The 21,156-nt window shown below is 35.9% G+C and overlaps 1 protein-coding gene across 6 annotated transcripts in view; it reads right to left on the minus strand.

Moving 5' to 3' along the window:
* Positions 1-21,156, minus strand: part of TANK (TRAF family member associated NFKB activator) — a 96,011-nt gene that overhangs the window by 27,533 nt on the left and 47,322 nt on the right. For 3 of the 6 annotated variants that reach the window (XM_027559501.1, XM_027559493.1, XM_027559485.1), the window contains 2 exons: positions 3,234-3,345; positions 2,017-2,135 (listed from right to left, as the gene is read on the minus strand). The exons of 1 other annotated variant lie outside the window; for it this stretch is intronic. In XM_027559501.1, coding sequence (XP_027415302.1) covers positions 2,017-2,135; positions 3,234-3,345 — 231 coding nt within the window. The remainder of the gene's footprint in view (positions 1-2,016; positions 2,136-3,233; positions 3,346-21,156) is intronic. 2 more of the 6 variants (XM_027559517.1, XM_027559509.1) reach the window with 1 other exon arrangement.

Raw genomic sequence — 21,156 nt, forward strand, 5'->3', positions numbered from 1 at the left:
TAGTACAAAAAGACTGAATTGAAGAGCTATTCAAAGTATTAAATACATGTGTGTGCTCAGTCACTCAGTAGTGTCCGACTCTTTGCAACCCCATGGACTGTAACCTGCCAGGCTCTGTCCATGCAATTCTCCAAGCAAAAATACTGGAGTGGGTTGCCATTTCCTACTCCAGGGGATCTTCCCGACACAGGGATCGAATCTGCATTGCTTGCACCTCTTGCATTGGTAGATGGATTCTTTACCACTGTGCCACCTGGGAAGCCCATTTTTAATGTATGTGTGTGCTCAACTGTGCACATTAAATATACAGTTGTCAAATATAGTAAGGAGAATTAAGAGAACTCAATGAATTTTAGATTTATTTCTTATTTGAAGCTTTCTATATTTTCCTCTTATCATCTGTCCACAAATATAATCAATGCAACATTATTAATTTTTTGATAATAAGCTACCTTTGACATGATTCCTGTTACACTTAATTTCAGCTCAAGTGTTCATAACTGACAGATGCTAAAACTTTCAAATAATGACAAATTATCCAAATTCAAAATAAACTAAATTAGTAACACATCTTAAGAGTTTTTCACATTACCCCTTTTGTTCTAATCAAGATTGCTATTTTCAAAAATACCTTCTATGTATTTTGAACTGGAGATATTTTATTATCTTCAAAGATATTATAATTAGAATAAACATAAGAATTGTGACTAAAAATTAATAGTAAATCATGACATTTAGAAGTCCTTGCAATAAGAAAATGGTCTGCAAATATTACTTACTTAAGCACTACCTTTATAAGTCAGCATTTTATAGTAGTTTAATGATTTTAAAATGTACTTACTAGGCTCTATCATAAAACTGTATTCTAAAAGTCAGAATCACTGTTTCTGAATTTTATGTTTGGCAAAATAAATCTAAACATATTCCAGTGGCATGGTTTCTTGTGTTTACTAGCAGTTTTAGATAAATGGAAATTGGCGTGAGGGTGAAGAGAGCTCAATGATTCAAATAAAAAACTAATACTGATTCTTAATAAAGAACTATGAACTGAGAAATACTGTAGGAAATTTTTCATTCTAAAATTTTTATTTATAGGGTATCAAACAGGATTTCTCAATTTGATGTTAAATAAAAACAAGATAGTCTTAGTTCTCCCCATCTTTATTTTTCTTAAAAATGTACCCTTCCTGCATTGTATTTTTCTACTTTTATTATGCATTTATGTTTCTATAAATGATGTCATGCATTACATTTTTTAAAAATCTAAATAAATTATTCCTACTTTATCATTTTGTAATCTCCATTATTTATTCAACACTCTTTTGAAATCCAGGTATAGTAATATGTAAATATTTAGTTTAATTTTTCTAAAATGTTTAACTGTAATGATGTACCACTGTGCTACTGATGGATGTTTAGGTTATTTCTAACCAAAGTACCATGAACATCCTTGTGCATGTCTCCTCTGCAGATATGCAATATTCATTTTTACACTGCTTCAGTGAAGACTTTTGCTTAAGCTAGTCAGGTGGATTTTGTTTTTTAATTAAGCAAAGGCAGATGAAAAAACAAAAATGCTATTTTCTTGCCCAGAATCATCTGTGTATTACTATATTATTTTTATCTTTCTTTGTTAAATCTTTTATCTCTTTGGTAAACACCTGTGACATAGACAAGTAAATACTAGAAAATAAGAAATTTAAGCCTTTATTTTACTTGGAAATAGTGCTTCAAATATATTTAGGAACATGTAAGTTACTTGCTTGTATATAAAGAACTTCTATTTAGAATTCCAGAGGTGGATTCACTTCAAGAAAACAAAATGAGGAAGATGTGTTATATACTAGCATTTAAATTCTACTTCTTGTAATAACAGTGTCAGGGTTGAAAAGAATCTTGTCTGCTTTCTCCAACTTTCCTGCCCACCCCAAATGTAACAGAATATTGACTAAATAATTCAGAAAGTCTGATTTCTCATTTATTTTCTTTAGGGAATAAAATTGCAGCACAGTCTACCTTTGATTCTTTTTCTCTCGGTATTCCTGATTTTGCTTTATCATGAGGCTGATCAAGAGTCAAATTATTCTTCCTTGCTTCACTGTCTTCAAGCAGGGGAACATAGCCACAACTGTTATCTGTAAGACAAAAACCTCTTGGACCTAAGTAGGAAATCCTTGTTTTGGGTACCACTTAGAAAAGTAAAAAGAATATACACCCAAACCCCTAATTTTAAAGAGCAGAGATTTTGAACTATGGGTTTTAAAAATTCTTTAGATAATAGTTACTGTAACAATTTAGTTTTGCCCACTTAGATTTTGGCATATTTGATTCATATTTTTAAATTTTCATTTCTAATAAACACACAAAATTCCTACACTTCCAGTATCAGCAGTATACAGAATCTGTAGAATTTAAAAACTAGAAGTATGCCGTTTGTATCTTATCATCAGCAACCACAATTAAGTTTTTATTTAAGAAATATATTCAGGTATGCATTTGTTGTTTATTTATTTGAATAATGACTCTATGCTTATTATTAAAAAATCAGAAAATGCAGACCTGCTGAAAAGAATAAATAAAAAGCTACTCACAGTTTTTATCATCTGTGAATGATTCCTATTAACATTTTGGTTTATATTTTACCAGAATTTTTCTTTTTCAATACATATAAATTCACAAGAAACAATTTTTTTGCATAGATAAAATTACATGTTTTTTATCTTGCTTTTCTCATTTTGCTATATATCATGAATATATCTCATGTTTTTAAGTGAACACCTATTATCATCACTTTACTTGGCTACACAGCTGTTTACTACATGAATGACTGTAATTTAATGGTTGAACATCCCATTATTAGAAATTATTACTGTGATGAGCATCCTTGTAATATATACCTTGAGTACCTGAAGAAATATTTTTTATGATACACTCTTAGGACTCAAATTTTTGGTTTAAAAGGCACACACATTTCAAAAGCTTTTGCTATTTACTAAAAAATTGTCTTCTAGGTATCAACTTAAGAGTGCCACCATATGGTACATGTGGCTGTCCACTTTCCCATTTCCTGCATGTGTTCATTTCTTAAATAAACATAAACCTTAACTGCACCACAGTTATTAAGATACCAGAAATACTGAGAAACACAGGAAAAATAAAACAGAAAAACTTAACTTCCGTCTTTCTTTTCCACACAGGTTTAAGAAATACTTAAAAATTTAACATGAATATACCTCGACTGGAATTCACAAGAAGTAACTGTGATGTTAGCTTGTCAATAATAGTTTGTTGAAGTGACAGCTGTTCCTGTTGCTCACGTATTCTCTGCTCATAGTTTTCAGTCTGCTGACATAAAAACCAGTTAGCCTGATATTTACTGATAGACATGTACATACATTTAATGTCCATTAGTGATTACATATAGATATGAGTTACCCACATTGCCATTTCCCAGGTACAGGGGCATTTATTTACGAGCTAAAAACAGGATTCAATCATGTACTTATAATCATTACAAACAAAAGTGATTTAAAACACTTTAAGCACTGTAAAATTTTAAAAATCACCTTAAAGAAATTTCAGTTAAGAGCTCAATGTACAGTTCTTGGATAAAAATTGTAATTTAGAATTTAATCTGTAATGATAACAAAAAAGCATGAATGGTAAAATGGATGCTAAAGTTATTCTATAAAAATACTAACTTTAAAAAATTAAGATTTCATGTTCTTAAAATAAATGCACTTTTGAGTTTATTTTTAGAGTATAAAAACACAAAGGAAGTAGTTATAGCTAAAACACTGTGAAATTCAAAGGTACAAGCACAAATTATAAAATTACACTGATCAGAAACTTCTAAGATTAAGATTTAAGAAGTCAAGAAACCACATGGTTAATTTCTAATGGACATCTTAAATACCACAATTTCCCTTATATTTTTTAATCCAGTCACCTTACTACTATTACAGTGGCTGTGAGAATTAAGCAATGAAAGAGTTTATGGCCATATCACCCTGAATGCGCCCGATCTTGTCTGATCTTGGATGCTAAGCAGGGTCACGCCTAGTTAGTACTTGGATGGGAGCAGTGAAAGAAGACACAAGTTCACATTTTGCAGCACACAAATGTTGCAAACCTGATATATGAAAACACTTCATTACAATGATCAAATTAGCACAAAGTCTGAAAAATATATAACCAAAAAATAATAGAGAATTCTTTACCAATTTCTATCACTAGAACATATAAATGACTAAATTGTAAATTCTTTGAAATATGAAATGGGGTTCTAATAATCTTGGAATGTCCTTCAATAGATACTAAATATTTGATTTTGAATTGATTCTTAATGATCAAAATTAGTGAAGCTCTAGTATTTTCAGAGATCTATAAACATTAAGTGCTTTATATATGACACAGCTGTTTCTAGAGTCCCAAAAGAAATTAGCTTAAGAAATGAAAGCAAAATAGCACATTTTCCCAGATAAAAGGTGAAATTTTGTATTACATTTTAAACATGAGTAACTGACAAAGCTGGTAAGTAATCCAAGTGGTGTTTTGTCTTACATGTTTCCTGAGGGTAGTCTCATGTAACTTGATATTCCTATGCAAAGTAACTTATACACAGGACATATTCAGTACAAGCTTATTGAAAAAAAAAAGAATCCAATTAAAATAAAATTCAAGTAAATTTTATTATTATAAGAATGAATCTTTTGAATCTGTCTGAACCACACATCCTATGACTAGGAGTGTGATAACAGAACCTTGGATACCAAATTCCAGCCTAGGGCCAGGCTTCCTAGAACAAGACTTATTCCTACATAAATTTGCATCCAAGCCCCTAGAAAGAGTGGGTGGGTTGACTATAAGAAGGGTTTAAACCTCTAATGCTAATTCTGTAATACTTTAAATTTGCCTGTCTACACAGAGCTACCAGGACTGAGGAATCAGCAAACATGCCTGATATTATGGTTTGTTCTATCTACTTTTGTGTATTTAGAACATCCTCTAAAGAACTCCAAGCTTTTCATAAACATTAACCAAAAATTATCCATTCTTTCACTATTTTTTGATAGGTATATATATTTTACTATCCAGCATTAAATGACCAGTACAAAAAGCTTATTAAGGTAGAAACACACTCAGAATAAATGTATACGTTATTCAAACCTCAGCCCATTCTCTATCTATTACATATTTGTTCCCAACCTTAATGAAAAAACAAATGACCTGTATTTTCTTTTGGAACCAACTCAGAAAGCCTCTGCCAGGTAATTTTCATCTTCTAGTCTCTGGCTTAAAAACATATTTTAGCACATCTCCATATAACATATTATAATAAATGAATAATGCTGAAAATGTTTTCATTAGCAGGGAAAAAAAAATCAAGAGATCAACAATTTCAAGTTGAAGTTTTCCACTATTTAGTAAACCACTTAACAAAGTAGTTTATAAACTTAAGCAAATTCTGTAATAATTTAAAAAACTGATACTCTGGAAGTATAGCAGGGGAAATAGAATAGCAATAACCCATGTTCTCTTAAGTTCTTTCCACACACTTTCATTATATCAATTATTATTCTAGCCTAATTGTTTATATGTATGATTTCTCTTTAGACTATGACCTCCTTAAGGACAGAGACTATTTTCTTCTGTTATCTCCAGAGTACCTGGCACATACTGAAATGCTCAATAAATATTAGTCAAATAAATAATCTAATTAAGTTAAGAAAATATAAGAGAAATAGATATGTCTTCAGAAGTTAACCTGAAGGAATGGAAATAAGGTTTTGCTTACATTTCTGAAGAAAAATAGGAAAAATAGAGATAGTAAGTAAATAAGACCAAAGAAAATTAAGTCTCAGAAGATAGATGCAAAAAAACTGTCTATGTCTGAAGATTTTTTTCATTTTCCCTTTTTTTGGAAAAAAAGGGAAGCTTATACTGTCAGAAAAAAAATTACTAATTTGAGAAGAGAAAATATTTAGAAACAGTATAAAGACTTTGACCACAAAGCCATGAGAGGGAAAGTCCAGAGGAGGATATTGTATCAAATTGGGAAATAACCAGCAGAACTGAGTTTACTTGCTATGTTTGGAAACTAACAGAAAGAAGAGGCTTTTCTTTTTAAATGCTTCTTGTTCACTGAATAGATGTACATAAACTTATTATCTGAAAACTCCTTTTAAAAGGTCAGATAATTGTTGCACTGTCATAGTATTCACACACACAAAAATCAGTACAATTACAAAGCAAGTACATTCTAGCACTACCAAAGACCCTACAAAACAGAAAAATTACTAACAACCACATTGAAAATGTACAACAGCAATGTCTTGTCAACACTTCTGTACAGAGCACAGACATGACAGCTAAAACAGACAGAAGAGAAGATGCTTTTGACAGCCAGTGTGTGTGAATGATTCTTTGAGTCAGATGGCAGCAACAAGTTACCAACTAGGAGATCTGCATGACAACTAACCATCCATCTGTATCAAACACCATCTGGCCAAGATGACTCTGGCTTCTGTGTATCTGACACTCCTTCCAATTCCAAAGACTAGCAAAACAAGTGGTCTACCAGCATCTAAAGAGGTAAACAGGTACTGAGGTACTTGTGCCAGAATATACTTTATATCCTTTCTCAGTGTTGAAAAGCAAAACTTATAACAATGGTGATCAAATACAGCACAGACCTTGAATTTACTAAAAATGGTTGTCTATACGCTCTCTTGACTATCATAAATAAAGCAAAAAGCTTAAGAAAAGTCCCTTTATCCTGGCAAAATTTCAATCCATATTTAAAATTAAGGCAGCATATTTTCTATAATTTCAGACATACAGCTACTCAAGTTTTCATGGGTTTCATAAATATTAAAAGAGTTCTATAAACTGAATTTTTTTCTATTGCTGACATTGAAAATTCTCATTTTTCATATTTTCCAAAGCACTTATTTCCTAAATGGGAAAAAAAGGTCAAGTGTCCTCAGTCATCCATAATACTCTAAATACGTCAAACATAATCTCTCTCATCCTCAAGAAACTAATCCCAATATTCTGAGAAATACCATTTTTTTTCTTCCAAGTATAAAAAAGAATAGAAATTTAGTAAATATTGAATGGATTCAAAGAAAATGTTTAAAAACCTTCCAAATTATTGCAAGATTAACAAATAGAACAAAAGCTTTATTGAAGGGTTTCCTTCGTTACCACAAAAACTCTCAATAGGGAACTCCATAGTTCATGAAGGAAGATAATTAAATATTAATTATTCCAATACATAACATTTTAGACAAAAACTATCCTGAAACTGGTAAACTAAAAACATCAACTTAAATTTTAGGTTAAGAAAAAGAGAGACTGCACAGGATTATCAACTGGAGATCTGGTTTCTACAGCTCATTTCTAAACCAAACTCTGTTATATCCTCCTATAACTAGGGAGTTATAAATCCTGCCCTCTCCCACCCTCCTGATACCAAGACTTATCCAGGAGATCTGCAATCTGACAGTAGATTATCAATCTGATTATCTACTATTAAGTGATGGTGCTGTCACCAATTTCTCTGTATGCCAAATGGTAAACTATTTTTACTTCACAATATTGTGTTTTGGTACTAATTAATTTACTTAGGTTCTTTGAGCCTTGGTTTCTTTCACTTTGAAATAAAAATAATATTTACTTGAAGTATTGAAGTAGATGGCATGTATAAAATGTATGGTATGTAGTAAGCTCTTTGCAAATGTTAGTTCCTTTCCTGTAATAATGAACGAGGTTTCTACATACCATTATAACATGTGTGCATATGTCCATTAACTAAAGCTCTGATTATCACTGATTATCACTACATATACAATTTGTCACCAGACTTACCACACAACCATCCCATGCTTTATGCCAGTTTTTTCAATTCTTCTTGTAGTTCACTGTAATTTAAGACTCAGAAGCTTTTTCTCTGAAAAACCAGTGTGGTATCTTCATTGAATCAAAAACATTCTATGAAGCAATAAACAAATAAATTAATTAATAAACAAACTCTGGTTGTTCAAAGTTTACAAAGAGACAAAATAGGCTCAAAATGATTAAGAAACAAAATGGTTGTTAAAAATTACAAAAGTAGCACATTTGTGAAAAGAATGCAAAAAACAACAAAATGTCCACCATCACAACCATATCAAAACCTGAGATGTGTACAAAGTAAAAAAATCACAGTCTCTTCCTTTACTTTGCCCTTCATTCCTTAGAGGTAATTCCTATTGACATTTTGGTATGTGTTCTTTTAAAACTTCAGCGTACATGTGTATGTATCTTTTTAAAAAATGTGAATTGTTCTGCAACCAAATTTTTCATCAACACATTATTATATGATCATTTCACTGACTACTATGCACCAGAATCAGAGAGCTTTATTTTCCCTATTTGACTTAAAAGCATTAAATTAACCTCCTGAGATTATTTCCCACATTTTATAGATGAGAATACTGAGGCAAAGAGCTAGAAAATAATCTGCTCAAAGTTTCTCAGTAGGAAGTAGAGCTGGGATTTGAATCCAGGTTAGCCTGACTGCAATGCCCAAGCCCTTTGAATAATCACCATGACTAGATTCAATGGCACCCCACTCCAATACTCTTGCCTGGAAAATCCCATGGACGGAGGAGCCTGGTAGGCTGCAGACTATGGGATCGCAAAGAGTCGGACACGACTGAGCAACTTCACTTTCACTTTTCTCTTTCATGCACTGGAGAAGGACATGGCAACCCACTCCAGTGTTCTTGCCTGGAGAATCCCAGGGACGGGGGAGCCTGGTGGGCCGCCGTCTATGGGGTTACACAGAGTCGGACAGGACTGAGGCAATTTAGCAGCAGCAGACTCACATGAGTTTATCTAGCTCTGCCAAGATCCTCTTTTTGCTATTTACTCTCCCCTTGGATATGTAGATGACACCACCCTTAGGGCAGAAAGCCAAGAGGAACTAAAGAGCCTCTTGATGAAGGTGAAACAGGAGCGTGAAAAAGCTGGTTTAAAACTCAACATTCAAAAAACAAAGATCATGGCATCTGATCCCATCACTTCATGGCAAACAGAAGGGGAAAAAACAGAAACAGTGGCAGATTTTATTTTCTTGGGCTCCAAAATCACTGTGGACTGCAAGGAGATCAAACCAGTCAATCCTCAAGGAAATCAACCCTGACTATTCATTGAAGACTAATGCTGAAGCTGAAGCTCCACTACTTTGGCCACCTGATATGACGAGCTGACTCACTGGAAAAGACCCTGATGCTGGGAATGACTGAGAGCAGGAAAAGGGGGCGAGAGAGAATGAAATGGTTGGATGGTATCACTCAATCAACGGACATAAGTTTGAGCAAATTCTAGGAGACAGTGCGGTCCATGGGGTCCCAAAGAGTTAGACAGACTTCCAAATTGTCCTTCCAGCAGAACTCTCCTTTGAACTCTCTATTTATGTGGCCAAGAGCTACTGAAAAAGCATTTGTTATTTGTAGCAATGGGGAGAAAACAGATGGAATACCTGGAAAGGGCTGTGATTTAACTAGGTTAGTATAATGATTACGAACTTAGAGGAGTCAGATAAGCTCAGTTTTTAACTAGGTTAGTATAATGATTGTGAACTTAGAGGAGTCAGATAACCTCAGTTTCAGTATCGATTCTGCCACTTATGTTGCAATATTGATTTATTTCTGAGTCTCAGGTTCTTCATTTGAGAATGGGGCTAATAATGCCAACTTTGTAGGGCTGGGCATATTTACATGTAAAGGATGTGACATTTGTAAAATATACTTATTCATAAACAGTTAATTCTCCTTTCTGCTTTATGAAGTAATATGAATTTAAGGATTGAAGGAGCAAAAAGAATACAGTTGGTTCAGTATTATCTGGGATTACCTGGCATTTTAGTATGGTCATTGCAGATGACAGCATCCTTATGGCAGAAAGTGAAGAGGAACTAAAAAGCCTCTTGATGAAAGTGAAAGAGGAGAGTGAACAAGTTGGCTTACAGCTCAACATTCAGAAAACTAAGATCATGGCATCTGGTCCCATCACTTCATGGAAATAGATGGGGAAACAGTGGAAACAATGGCTGACTTTATTTTTGGGGGCTCCAAAATCACTGCAGATGGTGACTGCAGCCATGAAATTAAAAGACGCTTACTCCTTGGAAGAAAAGTTACGACCAACCTAGATAGCATATTCAAAAGCAGAGACATTACTTTGCTAACAAAAGTCCATCTAGTCAAGGCTATGGTTTTTCCAGCGGTCATGTATAGATGTGAGAGTTGGACTGTGAAGAAAGCTGAGTGCTGAAGAATTGATGCTTTTGAACTGTGGTGTTGGAGAAGACTCTTGAGAGTCCCTTGGACTGCAAGGAGATCCAACCAGTCCATCCTAATGGAGATCAGTCCTGGATGTTCATTGGAAGGACTGATACTGAAGCTGAAACTCCAATACTTTGGCCACCTCATGTGAAGAGTTGACGCATTGGAAAAGACCCTGATGCTGGGAGGGATTGGGGGCAGGAGGAAAAGGGGACGACAGAGGATGAGATGGCTGGATAGCATCACCGACTCGATGGACATGAGTTTGGGTAAACTCCGGGAGTTGGTGATGGAAAGGGAGGCCTGGCGTGCTGCGATTCATGGGGTTGCAGAGTTAGACATGACTGAGTAACTGAACTGACTGAGGATAAAGGCTATCCTGTGAAGAAAAGCTAAAAACAGTCAAGTTTTCATAAAGACTACAGGTCCTTAGACAAACAATTTAATGTCATGGTGGCAGCAGTGTCTAGGTATAACAATGGAAAATTTGGTATCGAGAAGAACACCTCTCAGGTCTCAGGGAAAGTGAATATACTTGATGACCAACAGGACATTAGTAGCAGTGTCAGCAATCATCCTTGGAAATTTAAGTGAGATAATTTAGGATAAATAAAAGACACTATTATTCCACACAGCAGCTTATAAGACTCATTACTCTTTTAATATGGTATAGGTGGGAAAAAATAAGAGGATGTATAAGCTCAGGTCTGACATTCAGTAAAATATGGCTTTTAAGTGACAATGACACATATGGATCTAGAGCTCAGAGGGTAAATCTGGAGTACGGAGATAAATTTAGGAGTTATTGTCTTAAGTATCTGAAGCCACAGAAGATGAAATAGCTTATACAAGAATATAAAGTAAGATACAAGGAAGGGCTTGAATAAGTCTAATATTTAGTGGCCTGGTGGTACAGAATAAACCTACAGAGAAAAATGAGGAATTGCAACCCAAAAAGGAATGAGAAGAATCAAATATGGTGTCTGAAACATTAAGGAAAAATAGTACTTTAAGGAAGAGGTAGCACAAGAGATATAATCAGTTATTAAATGGAATAAGGTAGTTTTATATGTGTGAACTTGAAAGACTATCAATGATTTTAGGCAAAGGAGTTATAGATATGAAATCCGTGGTCAAGCAATTTTTTTGAAATCATAGTTCTACTACTTATTAGTGGAGTGCTTGTTATTTCACCTTTTTGCACTTCAGTTTCATTTGAAAAACTTAAATAACAACTTACTCATAAGAGCCATATAATAATTAAATGAGATGACTGTAACACTTTGCCAAACGTAAGCCTCAATAAATCTTAGTGATGATGATGGTGAAGATAAACATAGTTTTAAAATTTTAAAACCTTTTTCAAATTAGCACAACTCCATTTTTGAAAAGATATGATTCACATATTCTGAAAGGATAAAGGTATGTTATTATCAGTGGTTACCTCTGGGAAAGAGGGAGAGGACTATCACTTTATACTCTGTATATCTTAGATTATCTGCATTTTTTTCAATAAGCATGTGCTGCTTTTGTAATTTTAGCTAGTAATATTTTTAAAAAATCACTTACCTGTCTTATTTGTCTTTGTCTCCTTTATTGATTTGGAATACTCGGATGTCTCTGCTTGACAGAATGTTCTAAAATGGATGTAGCACACTGACTTTTCACAGAGGAGCTTCTGAATCTTAAACTGAAGTGAACTAGAAGAAACACTGTGAGAAGAACTGGCCTGGAGTGCGGACAGCTGAGTGGTAAAGGGTGGGCAAGTATAAACTAATGAATGACAGGTGAATAGCAGTAAAACATAGAGAACCTATGCTAAATTTTTAGTAATAGATTTTTTTTTAAGTTTGGTAAAATAAATATAGCATATAAAATTTGCCATTTTAATCATTTTTAAGTGTATAGTTCTGTGGCATTAAGTACAGTCACACTGTTGTACAAGCATCACTACCATCCATTTCCAGGGCTTTTTCATTTTCCCCAACTGAAATGCTGTCCTTTTCAACATGAATTCCCTACTCCCTTCCCTCAGCCTCTAGGAACCACTCTACTACTTGATGTCTCTTTGAAGCCAACTACTCTATCCATTCTCTCTCTCTCTCTCTCTCTATATATATATAGTCTTTTTGCATATTGTATATACATATACAAAAGGTAGGAGAAGGCAATGGCACCCCACTCCAGTACTTTTGCCTGAAAATCCCATGGACGGAGGAGCCTGATGGGCTACAGTCCATGGGGTCGCGAAGAGTTGGACATGACTGAGCGACTTCACTTTCACTTTTCACTTTCATGCATTGGAGAAGGAAATGGCAACCCACTCCAGTGTTCTTGCCTGGAGAATCCCAGGGACAGCAGAGCCTGGTGGGCTGCCGTCTATGGGGTTGCACAGAGTTGGACACGACTGATGCGACTTAGCAGCAGCAGCAGGACCATACACAATGTATGTATATTTTGTTTATCTATTTATCCACTGAGGGGCACTTGAGTTCCTTCTACCTTTTGACCACTGTAAATAAGGCTGCTACAAACATAGGCATACAAATATCTCTTTGAATCCTTGCTTTCAGTTCATTTGGGTATCTATCCAGAAGTGGAATTGCTGGACTATATGGTAATAATCCTATGTTTTGTTTTGAAGAAACATCATTTATCTTTCACAGTTGATACACCATTTTACATTCCCATCAGCAATGTACAAGAGTTCTAATTTCCCTACATCCTCACCAATACTTTTTTTTTTTTATTTCTTATAATAGCCATCCCAATGGGAATGGGATTAGTGTGGTTTCAGGGCTTTCCTGGTAGCTCAGTTGGTAAAGAATCTGCCTGTAATGCAGGAGACCTTGATTCAGTTCCTGGGTTGGGAAGATCCCCTGCAGAGGGTTAGGCTACCCACTCCAGTATTCTTGGGCTTCCCTGGTGGCTCATATGGTAAAGAATCCGCCTGCAATGGGGAGACCTGAGTTCGATCCCTGGGTTGGGAAGATCCCCTGGAGGACGGCATGGCAACCAACTCCAGTTTTCTTGCCTGGAGAATCCCAGGGACAGAGGAGCCTGGTGGGCTACAGTTCATGGGGTCACAAGGAGTCAGAACATGACTGAGCAACTAAGCACAGTGATCTCAACTTGCATTTCCCTAATGATGTCGAATTAATGATGGCTTCCCAGGTAGGCTACCCACTCCAGTATTCTTGGGCTTCCCTTGTGGTTCAGCTGGTAAAGAATCCGCATGCAATGTGGGAGACCTGGGTTCAATCCCTGGCTTGGAAAGATCCCCTGGAGAAGGAAAAGGCTACCTACTCCAGTTTTCTGGCTTGGAGAATTCCATGGATTGGACCATGGAATTGGATTGTGTTCATGGGTTGGACCCTTACCTTTCACCATATACAATTCCATGGATTGGACCAATTCTCCTGGAGAATTCCATTGGATTGCACAGTCCATGGGGTCGCAAAGAGTCGGACACGACCAAGCAACTTTCACTTTCACTTTCCAGGGTGACTCAGTGGTATAAAGAATCTGCCTGCCAATGCAGGAGACACAGGTTCAATCCCTGGGTTGGGAAGAGCCCCTGGAGGAAGAAATGGCAACCTACTCTAGTATTCATGCCTGGAAAGTCTCACGGACAGAGCAGCCTGGCGGACCACAGTCATTAGCATCGTAAAGAGCTGGACTCGATGGCTGAGTGATTGAAAAATGATGTTGAGCATCTTTTCATGTGCTTATTGGTCATTTGTATAACTTCTTTGGAGAATGTCTATTCATGTCCTTGGTTGATTTTTTAATTAGGTTGTTTTTTGTTGTTTTTGAGCATAGTTCTTTATACACTCTAAGTATCAACCCTTCATCAGATACATTTTTGCAATTATCTCCCCACATTCCTTGGGTTGCCTTTCACTCTATTGATAATGTCTTTTGATGCACAAAGGCTTTAATTTTGATGAAGTCCAACTTAATAATTTTCCTCTTGCTGTCTGTGCTTCCGGTGTCATAGCTAAGAAAGTGAAAGTGAAGGTCACTCACTAGTGTCCGACTCTTTGCGACCCCATGGACTATACAGTCCATGGAATTCTCCAGGCCAGAAAACTGGAGTGGGTAGCCTTTTCCTTCTCCAGGGGATCTTCCCAACCCAGGGATCGAACCCAGGTCTCCTGCATTGCAGGCGGATTCTTTACCAGCTGAGCCACAAGGGAAGCCCAAGAATACTGGAGTGGGTAGCCTATCCCTTTTCCAGCAGATCTTCTTGACCCAGGAATCAAACTGGGGTCTCCTGCATTGCAGGTGGATTCTTTAACAACTGAGCTATGAGGGAAGCCCATAGCTAAGAACCCTCTCCCAAATCCAATGTCATGAAGCCTTTCCCCTATGATTTCTTCTAAGAGCTTTACAGTACTGGCTCTTGCATGTAGGTCTTTGAGCAGGTTTAGGTTGATTTGTATATGGTGAAAGGTAAGGGTCCAACCCATGAACACAGACTTTCCCCCAAATGTTCTTTTCTTTTTTTGAGTACACCATGTAGCTCATGAAATCTCAGTTCCCTGAGCTGGGACTGGACCTGGGCCATGGCAGTGAAAGCTTGGAATTCTACCCATTAGGGAACTCCCTCTTTTTAAAATTTCTTTCAGCAACATTTTGTAGTTTTCAGTGTATAAGTCTGTCGCCTACCTGGTTAAGTCGATTCCTAAGTATATTATTGATTTTGATACTATTGTAAATGGAATTTTCTTAATTTCCTTTTCAGGAAATTTGTTTAATGTTAATGTATAGCAGTGCAGTTGATTTTTGTGTGTTTATTTTATATCTTATAACTTTGCTGAATTTATTACTTTTAACAGTTTGATGGAATCTTTAGGGTTTTCTATACATAGGATCCAGAAATCGGCAAACAGAGAGAGATAATTTTTCTTCTCCCTTTCCAATTTAGATATTTTTCTTGCCTGACTGCTTTAGATAGGGCTTACAGTGCTATGTTGAATAAAAGTAGTGGACGTGTACATCTTTGTCTTGTTCCTTACCTCAGAAAAATAAAGTTTTCAGTCTTTCACCATGGAGTATTATGTTAGGTGCGGTTTTCTCACACATAGCCTTTATTTATTTCTTTTTAAACTGGTTATTTATAGCCTGAAGCAAGTGGCTGGCTGTTCACTAGAAGCCAAGATTTTTTTCTTTTTTTAAAAATTTATTTATTTTAGTTGGAGGCTAATTACTTTACCATATTGTAGTAGTTTTTGCCATACATTGACATGAATCAACCATGGGTGTACACGTGTTCCCCATCCTGAACCCCCCCTCCCACCTCCCTCTCCATCCCATCCCTCTGGGTCATCCCAGTGGACCAGCCCTGAGCACCCTGTCTCATACATTAAACTTGGACTGGCGATCTGTTTCATATATATGTAATATACATGTTTCAATGCTATTCTCTCAGATCATCCCACCCTCGTCTTCTCCCACAGAGCCCAAAATACTGTTCTATACCTCTGTGTCTCTTTTGCTGTCTTGCATATAGGGTTATTGCTACCATCTTTCTAAATTTCATATATATGTGTTCAGTTCAGTTCAGTTGCTCAGCTCTGTCCGACTCTTTATGACCCCATGAACTGCAGCACGCCAGGCCTTCCTGTCCATCACCATCTCCCGGAGTTCACTCACACTCACGTCCATCGAGTCAGTGATGCCATTCAGCCATCTCATCCTGTCGTCCCCTTTTCCTCCTGCCCCCGATCCCTCCCAGCATCAGAGTCTTTTCCAATGAGTCAACTCTTCGCATGAGGTGGCCAAAGTACTGGAGTTTCAGCTTTAGCATCACTCCTTCCAAAGAAATCCCAGGGCTGATCTTCAGAATGGACTGGTTGGATCTCCTTGCAGTCCAAGGGATTCTCAAGAGTCTTCTCCAACACCACAGTTCAAAAGCATCAATTCTTCGGCGCTCAGCTTTCTTCATAGTCCAACTCTTGCATCCATACATGACCACTGGAAAAACCATAGCCTTGACTAGACGGACCTTTGTTGGCAAAGTAATGTCTCTGCTTTTAAATATATATGTTAGTATACTGTATTGGTGTTTTTCTTTCTGGCTTACTTCACTCTGTATAATTGGCTCCAGTTTCATCCACCTCATCAGAACTGATTCAAATGTATTCTTTTTAATGGCTGAATACATATTGTGTATATGTACCACAGCTTTCTTATCCATTCGTCTGCTGATTGACATCTAGGTTGCTTCCATGTCCTGGCTATTATAAACAGTCACATATAGCCTTTAATATATTGTAATAGTTACATAATGTCTGTTTGTTGAGTGTTTTTACATTAAAAAAAAAGGTGTTGAATTCTGTAAATCCTTCTGCATCAACTGAGATGGTCCTGTGCTTCTGTCCCCTCTTCACTCTGTTAGAGTGGTGTATTACGTTCACTGATTTGACCATTCTTGCAATGTAGGAATAAGGTGTATAACTGGTTTAGGTGTATAATCCTTTTAACACACTGTTGAATTTGGTTTGCTAGTATTTTGTTGAGGATTTCTGCATCACTGTTGATAAGGGATATCAGCCTGTAGTTTTCTTGTAGTGCCTTTGTCTGGCTTTGAAATTAGAGTAATGCTGGCCTCATAGAATTGAGTTAGGAAATACTCTACTTTGATCAAATTTTTGAAAGAGTGTGAGAAGGACTGGTGTTAATTCTTTGAATGTTTGGTAGAAAGCACCAGTGAAGCCATTAAGTCCTGGGCTTTCTTTTTGTAAACTTTTTGGTAACTGCTTCAATTTCTTTACTAGGTATTGGCCTATTCAGATTTTCTAGCTCTGCACACCACTTTGTTACTGATGTCACAAATTACATCTTTATATATTGTAAACCCATTAATATAGACTTAAAATTATCTTTATATCTTGTTCTAAATCTGGCCGTAGAAAATAAAAAGCAGAGCTACAAACCAAAATTACAATAATACTGATATTTATATTTGTCTATTATTTACCTTTCCCAAAGGGTTCTGTATTTTCACCTGGCTTCAAGTTACTCTCTAGTACCTTTCCACTCCAACTTGGGCATTCCTTAGAACTTCTTATAGGTCAGGTCTAGGGGTAATGAACTCCTTCTACTTCTGTTTGTCTAGGAATATTTTAATGTCTCCCTCAGTTCTGAAGGACAGTCTTGCCAGATATAAAATCCTTGGTTAATAGTTGTTCCCCCCCCTTTAATACTTAAATACAACATAGCATTGCCCTCTGGTCTGCAAGCTTTTTGTTGACAAATCCACTGACAGCCTTAGTGGTGCTTCCTTGTACACGAGTCCCTTTCCTCCTGAGGCTTTCCAGATTCTATATCTGTCTTTCAACAGTTTGATTACAATTTGTCTTGATGTAGGGCTCTTTAGATTTACCCTACATGAAGTCTGTTGAGCTTCTTGGATTTATATATATATATATATGCATATATATATATATAGTTCCTCAAATTTGAGAAGCTTTATTTAATAATCTACTTCTTCAAAAGAATCTCTCTTCTCCCATAGTGCATATTGCTGTACTTGATAGTGTCCTGTAATTCCCTTAGGCTTTGCTAACTTTTTGTTATTCTTTTTTTCTTTTTGTTCCTTGGATTCCAATCTTTCAAATTACCTTTCAGCTCACTGATTCTTTCTCTGCTTGTTCAAGTATATTCTTGAACCTCTAGGGTAAAATTTTTATTTTCTCATTTTGTTCATATTATTGCTTTCCTGATTTACTTAAGCTCTTTGATTCTGCCTTACATTAGCTCTTTGAGCATGTTAACAACAATTCTTTGAAAGTCTTTGTCTAGTAAATCTGATGCATGTATTTCTTCAGGGGCTGTTTCTGGGAATTTATTTTTCTCCTTTGAAAGGGCCACATTCTCATTTTTTTTAATGCTTTGCTATGGTTGAAAACTGGGTGTTTGACCTGCAACCTCGTGTGGATGACTTCACTAATTAGCAGGTCCTTTAACCTTGACATTAGTCCAGGGTAAAGGTTTAAGGTTTTCTCAAGTATCTTCTGGGTATGTATCCTGTTTGGTTCTCTGTGATTTTTTCCCTCTTGATTTTTCCTGGCTGTTTGGAAGTGTCTGCTCGGGCCCTCAGATGTTCCATTATATTCCTTTTCCCACATCTCTTGCACCACATGTTCACTGCAATCCCCTCCCTGCAGTTTCCATATGTTATGATGCCCACCACTGCTTTCCACAGTTGCCAGTCTGAGACCTAAACTATGCAGTCATTCCCAACTCCAAGCTTCAATTCAGATTAAGACAGAAAACAGTCCCTTGGGTAGTCCACAGACTGGCCAGGATGTTTCAAAAATGTTCCACTTTGCTTCTTCCTTTCTTCCCTCCTGAGGGAATCAGGAATTAGGCTGCTTCCTTCCAAATGAACAATGCCATACTGGGGATGAGGTGGGTCAAGGGTGAGTAAAATGCTGTTAAATTTTCTCTATTTTCAAGGTAGGTTTTTTTTGACTAAGTGTTTGCTTTGTTGCCATACATCACAGACTGATTTCCAAAATTCCTAGAAAATTTTTTTCAGTCTGTTTATTTGATGTTTTTGTGGAGAATCAGGGGATTGGAACTTCCTACTTTGTCACCTTGCTGATGTCACTCAACAGACCAATTATTTTAAGCTTAACGTTCGGAAGCACAGCCAAGGTCACTCAGAGTACAGCTCCTGGGGCCTTTTCAGAAGGCCAGGCGACTTCTCCAAGGTTATTTTCTTGCTTCCCTTCTTCCTTTGCTCCTCTTTCTTAGTACGTCCTTCTCCTATCACTCCAAGTATCATCTCTACAAAGATGATTCCTAAATTTGTACTTTCAATTGGTACTTTACTTCAAAGACCCATAACTCAATAGTCTGCTGATAATTTTCCCCAATGATCTTCTAATTCTTGAACTCAAAATATCAGATAAAACCAAGTAACTTCCTTTATCAAAATCAGCACTCTCTTTTTCTGTGCCTGTATCATCAATCTTCCATTTATCCAGGCTAAAAATCTTGGAAGTGATATTTGTTCTTATCTTCTCATACTACAAGTTTGAGAATGTGTATATATCTTATTACTAAAGATTATGAAAGGAGAATACCTAACTTGCTTGAACTTTTCAAAGTTCAATCTCACTTCTGAGAGTAGACAGATAAGGAGAAATTAGTGATTTACACTTGGTACATTTGAGTCTATAATTAAAAAAAATAAATGCTCCATAAAATAAAATCCAAAAAATGTCAAAAGGACGTATAAATGTTTTCTCACAAAAATGTTTTGGAAAAATGTTCATTTTTTAAAAAGTAATGAATGTGATCAAATTTCTAAACTCTTATTTCATTGTACTTATTTCAATGTAATGGCCAATAAAGTTGAATTTTAGCAAGTCTAGCATCTCACGTTAAAATGGGAATAATTATGTTGTCTCCTAATAATTATAGATGCCTCTGTAACCCCCTCATATAAAGCTGTCTAGTGTTATGTCAAACAGGGATTGGGCAATGGAGTTAGATGCAGGAGAACAAAAAGGTAAGTCATTTGCTTCATTATTGCCACTTCTGGGCCATTATTCCTTTAAACTTAAGCAAAAAGCTATTCACAAGGTATTTTAATTATACCAGTCTCTCCTCAAAACAGTTATCTTCCAAGACACTAGTCACTTCCTTACATTCAGGAATTTTTGCTCTTTCCTTCACAATATCACTCTAAATGTTCTTAAATCTACTACCATTCTAGGAGAAGTGCTCTAGTCTTCATTTAAGAGTTTCCTGAATTCCTCAATCTCATTCCAGCTATCCACTTTCATGGCTCATTATGAAAACAGATGATACTAAACATCAATCTTTGCTCAACGACAATAATCCATCCTTTGAACTCACATTCTTCTACTCCCTCTGTATCTGTCCTCTCGCTTCATGAACAATTCATCCATAAACCCTCTTTTTGTTCTTAGTCTTAGACTCCTCCTGGATTAGCTTCTTTCTGATTTTAGCTTATATCTCAAAGCACATAACTTCAATTGCTTTTGTATGTACTTTCTGGTCACCTAACCAAAATTCTTTCACTTTAACTCTACAATCTCTTAATCTTGGATCTGGCCATCCAATTACTTCTACATCAAGAAAGCTGCTGAAAGAATAACCAGCAAACATTGATTGACATCACCAAAACTTCATGATAAAGGCTGGATGCCACATTTTTCTTCTCTCACTTAACTGAAGCTTTCAAGTCTTTATTATCACTTTCAGACTATCCTAAAATCCTAAAATCATTTCACTCAGTAGATGATCTTATCTTGTATTTCACAGGAAAAAAACGGACTCTCATAAGAAAATCCACTCTTTTTTTGTTTGATTTTTTAAATTGAATAAATTTGACATATAATATTATGTAAGTTTAAGGTGCATAGTGAGTTACTTTGATACATTTATTTTGTAATACTATTGTTGTAGTCATACTTAACACATTAAATAATTATACAATATTACTGTTTATATCATTATAACATGCATTAGATATCCATGGCTCATTTACTACTTGTTATAAATTTAAACAACATCAATCTTCTCTGCCTCTCTCTGTCTCCCAAGTAACCACCATTTTACTGTTTGTTTTTTTTTTTTACAGGTTTGACTTTTTTTGGATTCCAGATATAAGTAATACATGATAATTCCTTTAAACTTCCTGCCATCTCCACTTCTTCCATACAAACTTATTTTCCTTTGAAGCTATTTTTCTCTCTTGTACCCTCCAATTCTCAGAGGAATGTGTGTTTCTTCATGTTCAGAGTAAACTCCTTAACCTATTTCTGAATCTCTAGCAACC

This window comes from Bos indicus x Bos taurus, chromosome 2 (assembly GCF_003369695.1).
Source record: "Bos indicus x Bos taurus breed Angus x Brahman F1 hybrid chromosome 2, Bos_hybrid_MaternalHap_v2.0, whole genome shotgun sequence".
Classification (NCBI taxonomy): Eukaryota; Metazoa; Chordata; class Mammalia; order Artiodactyla; family Bovidae; genus Bos; species Bos indicus x Bos taurus.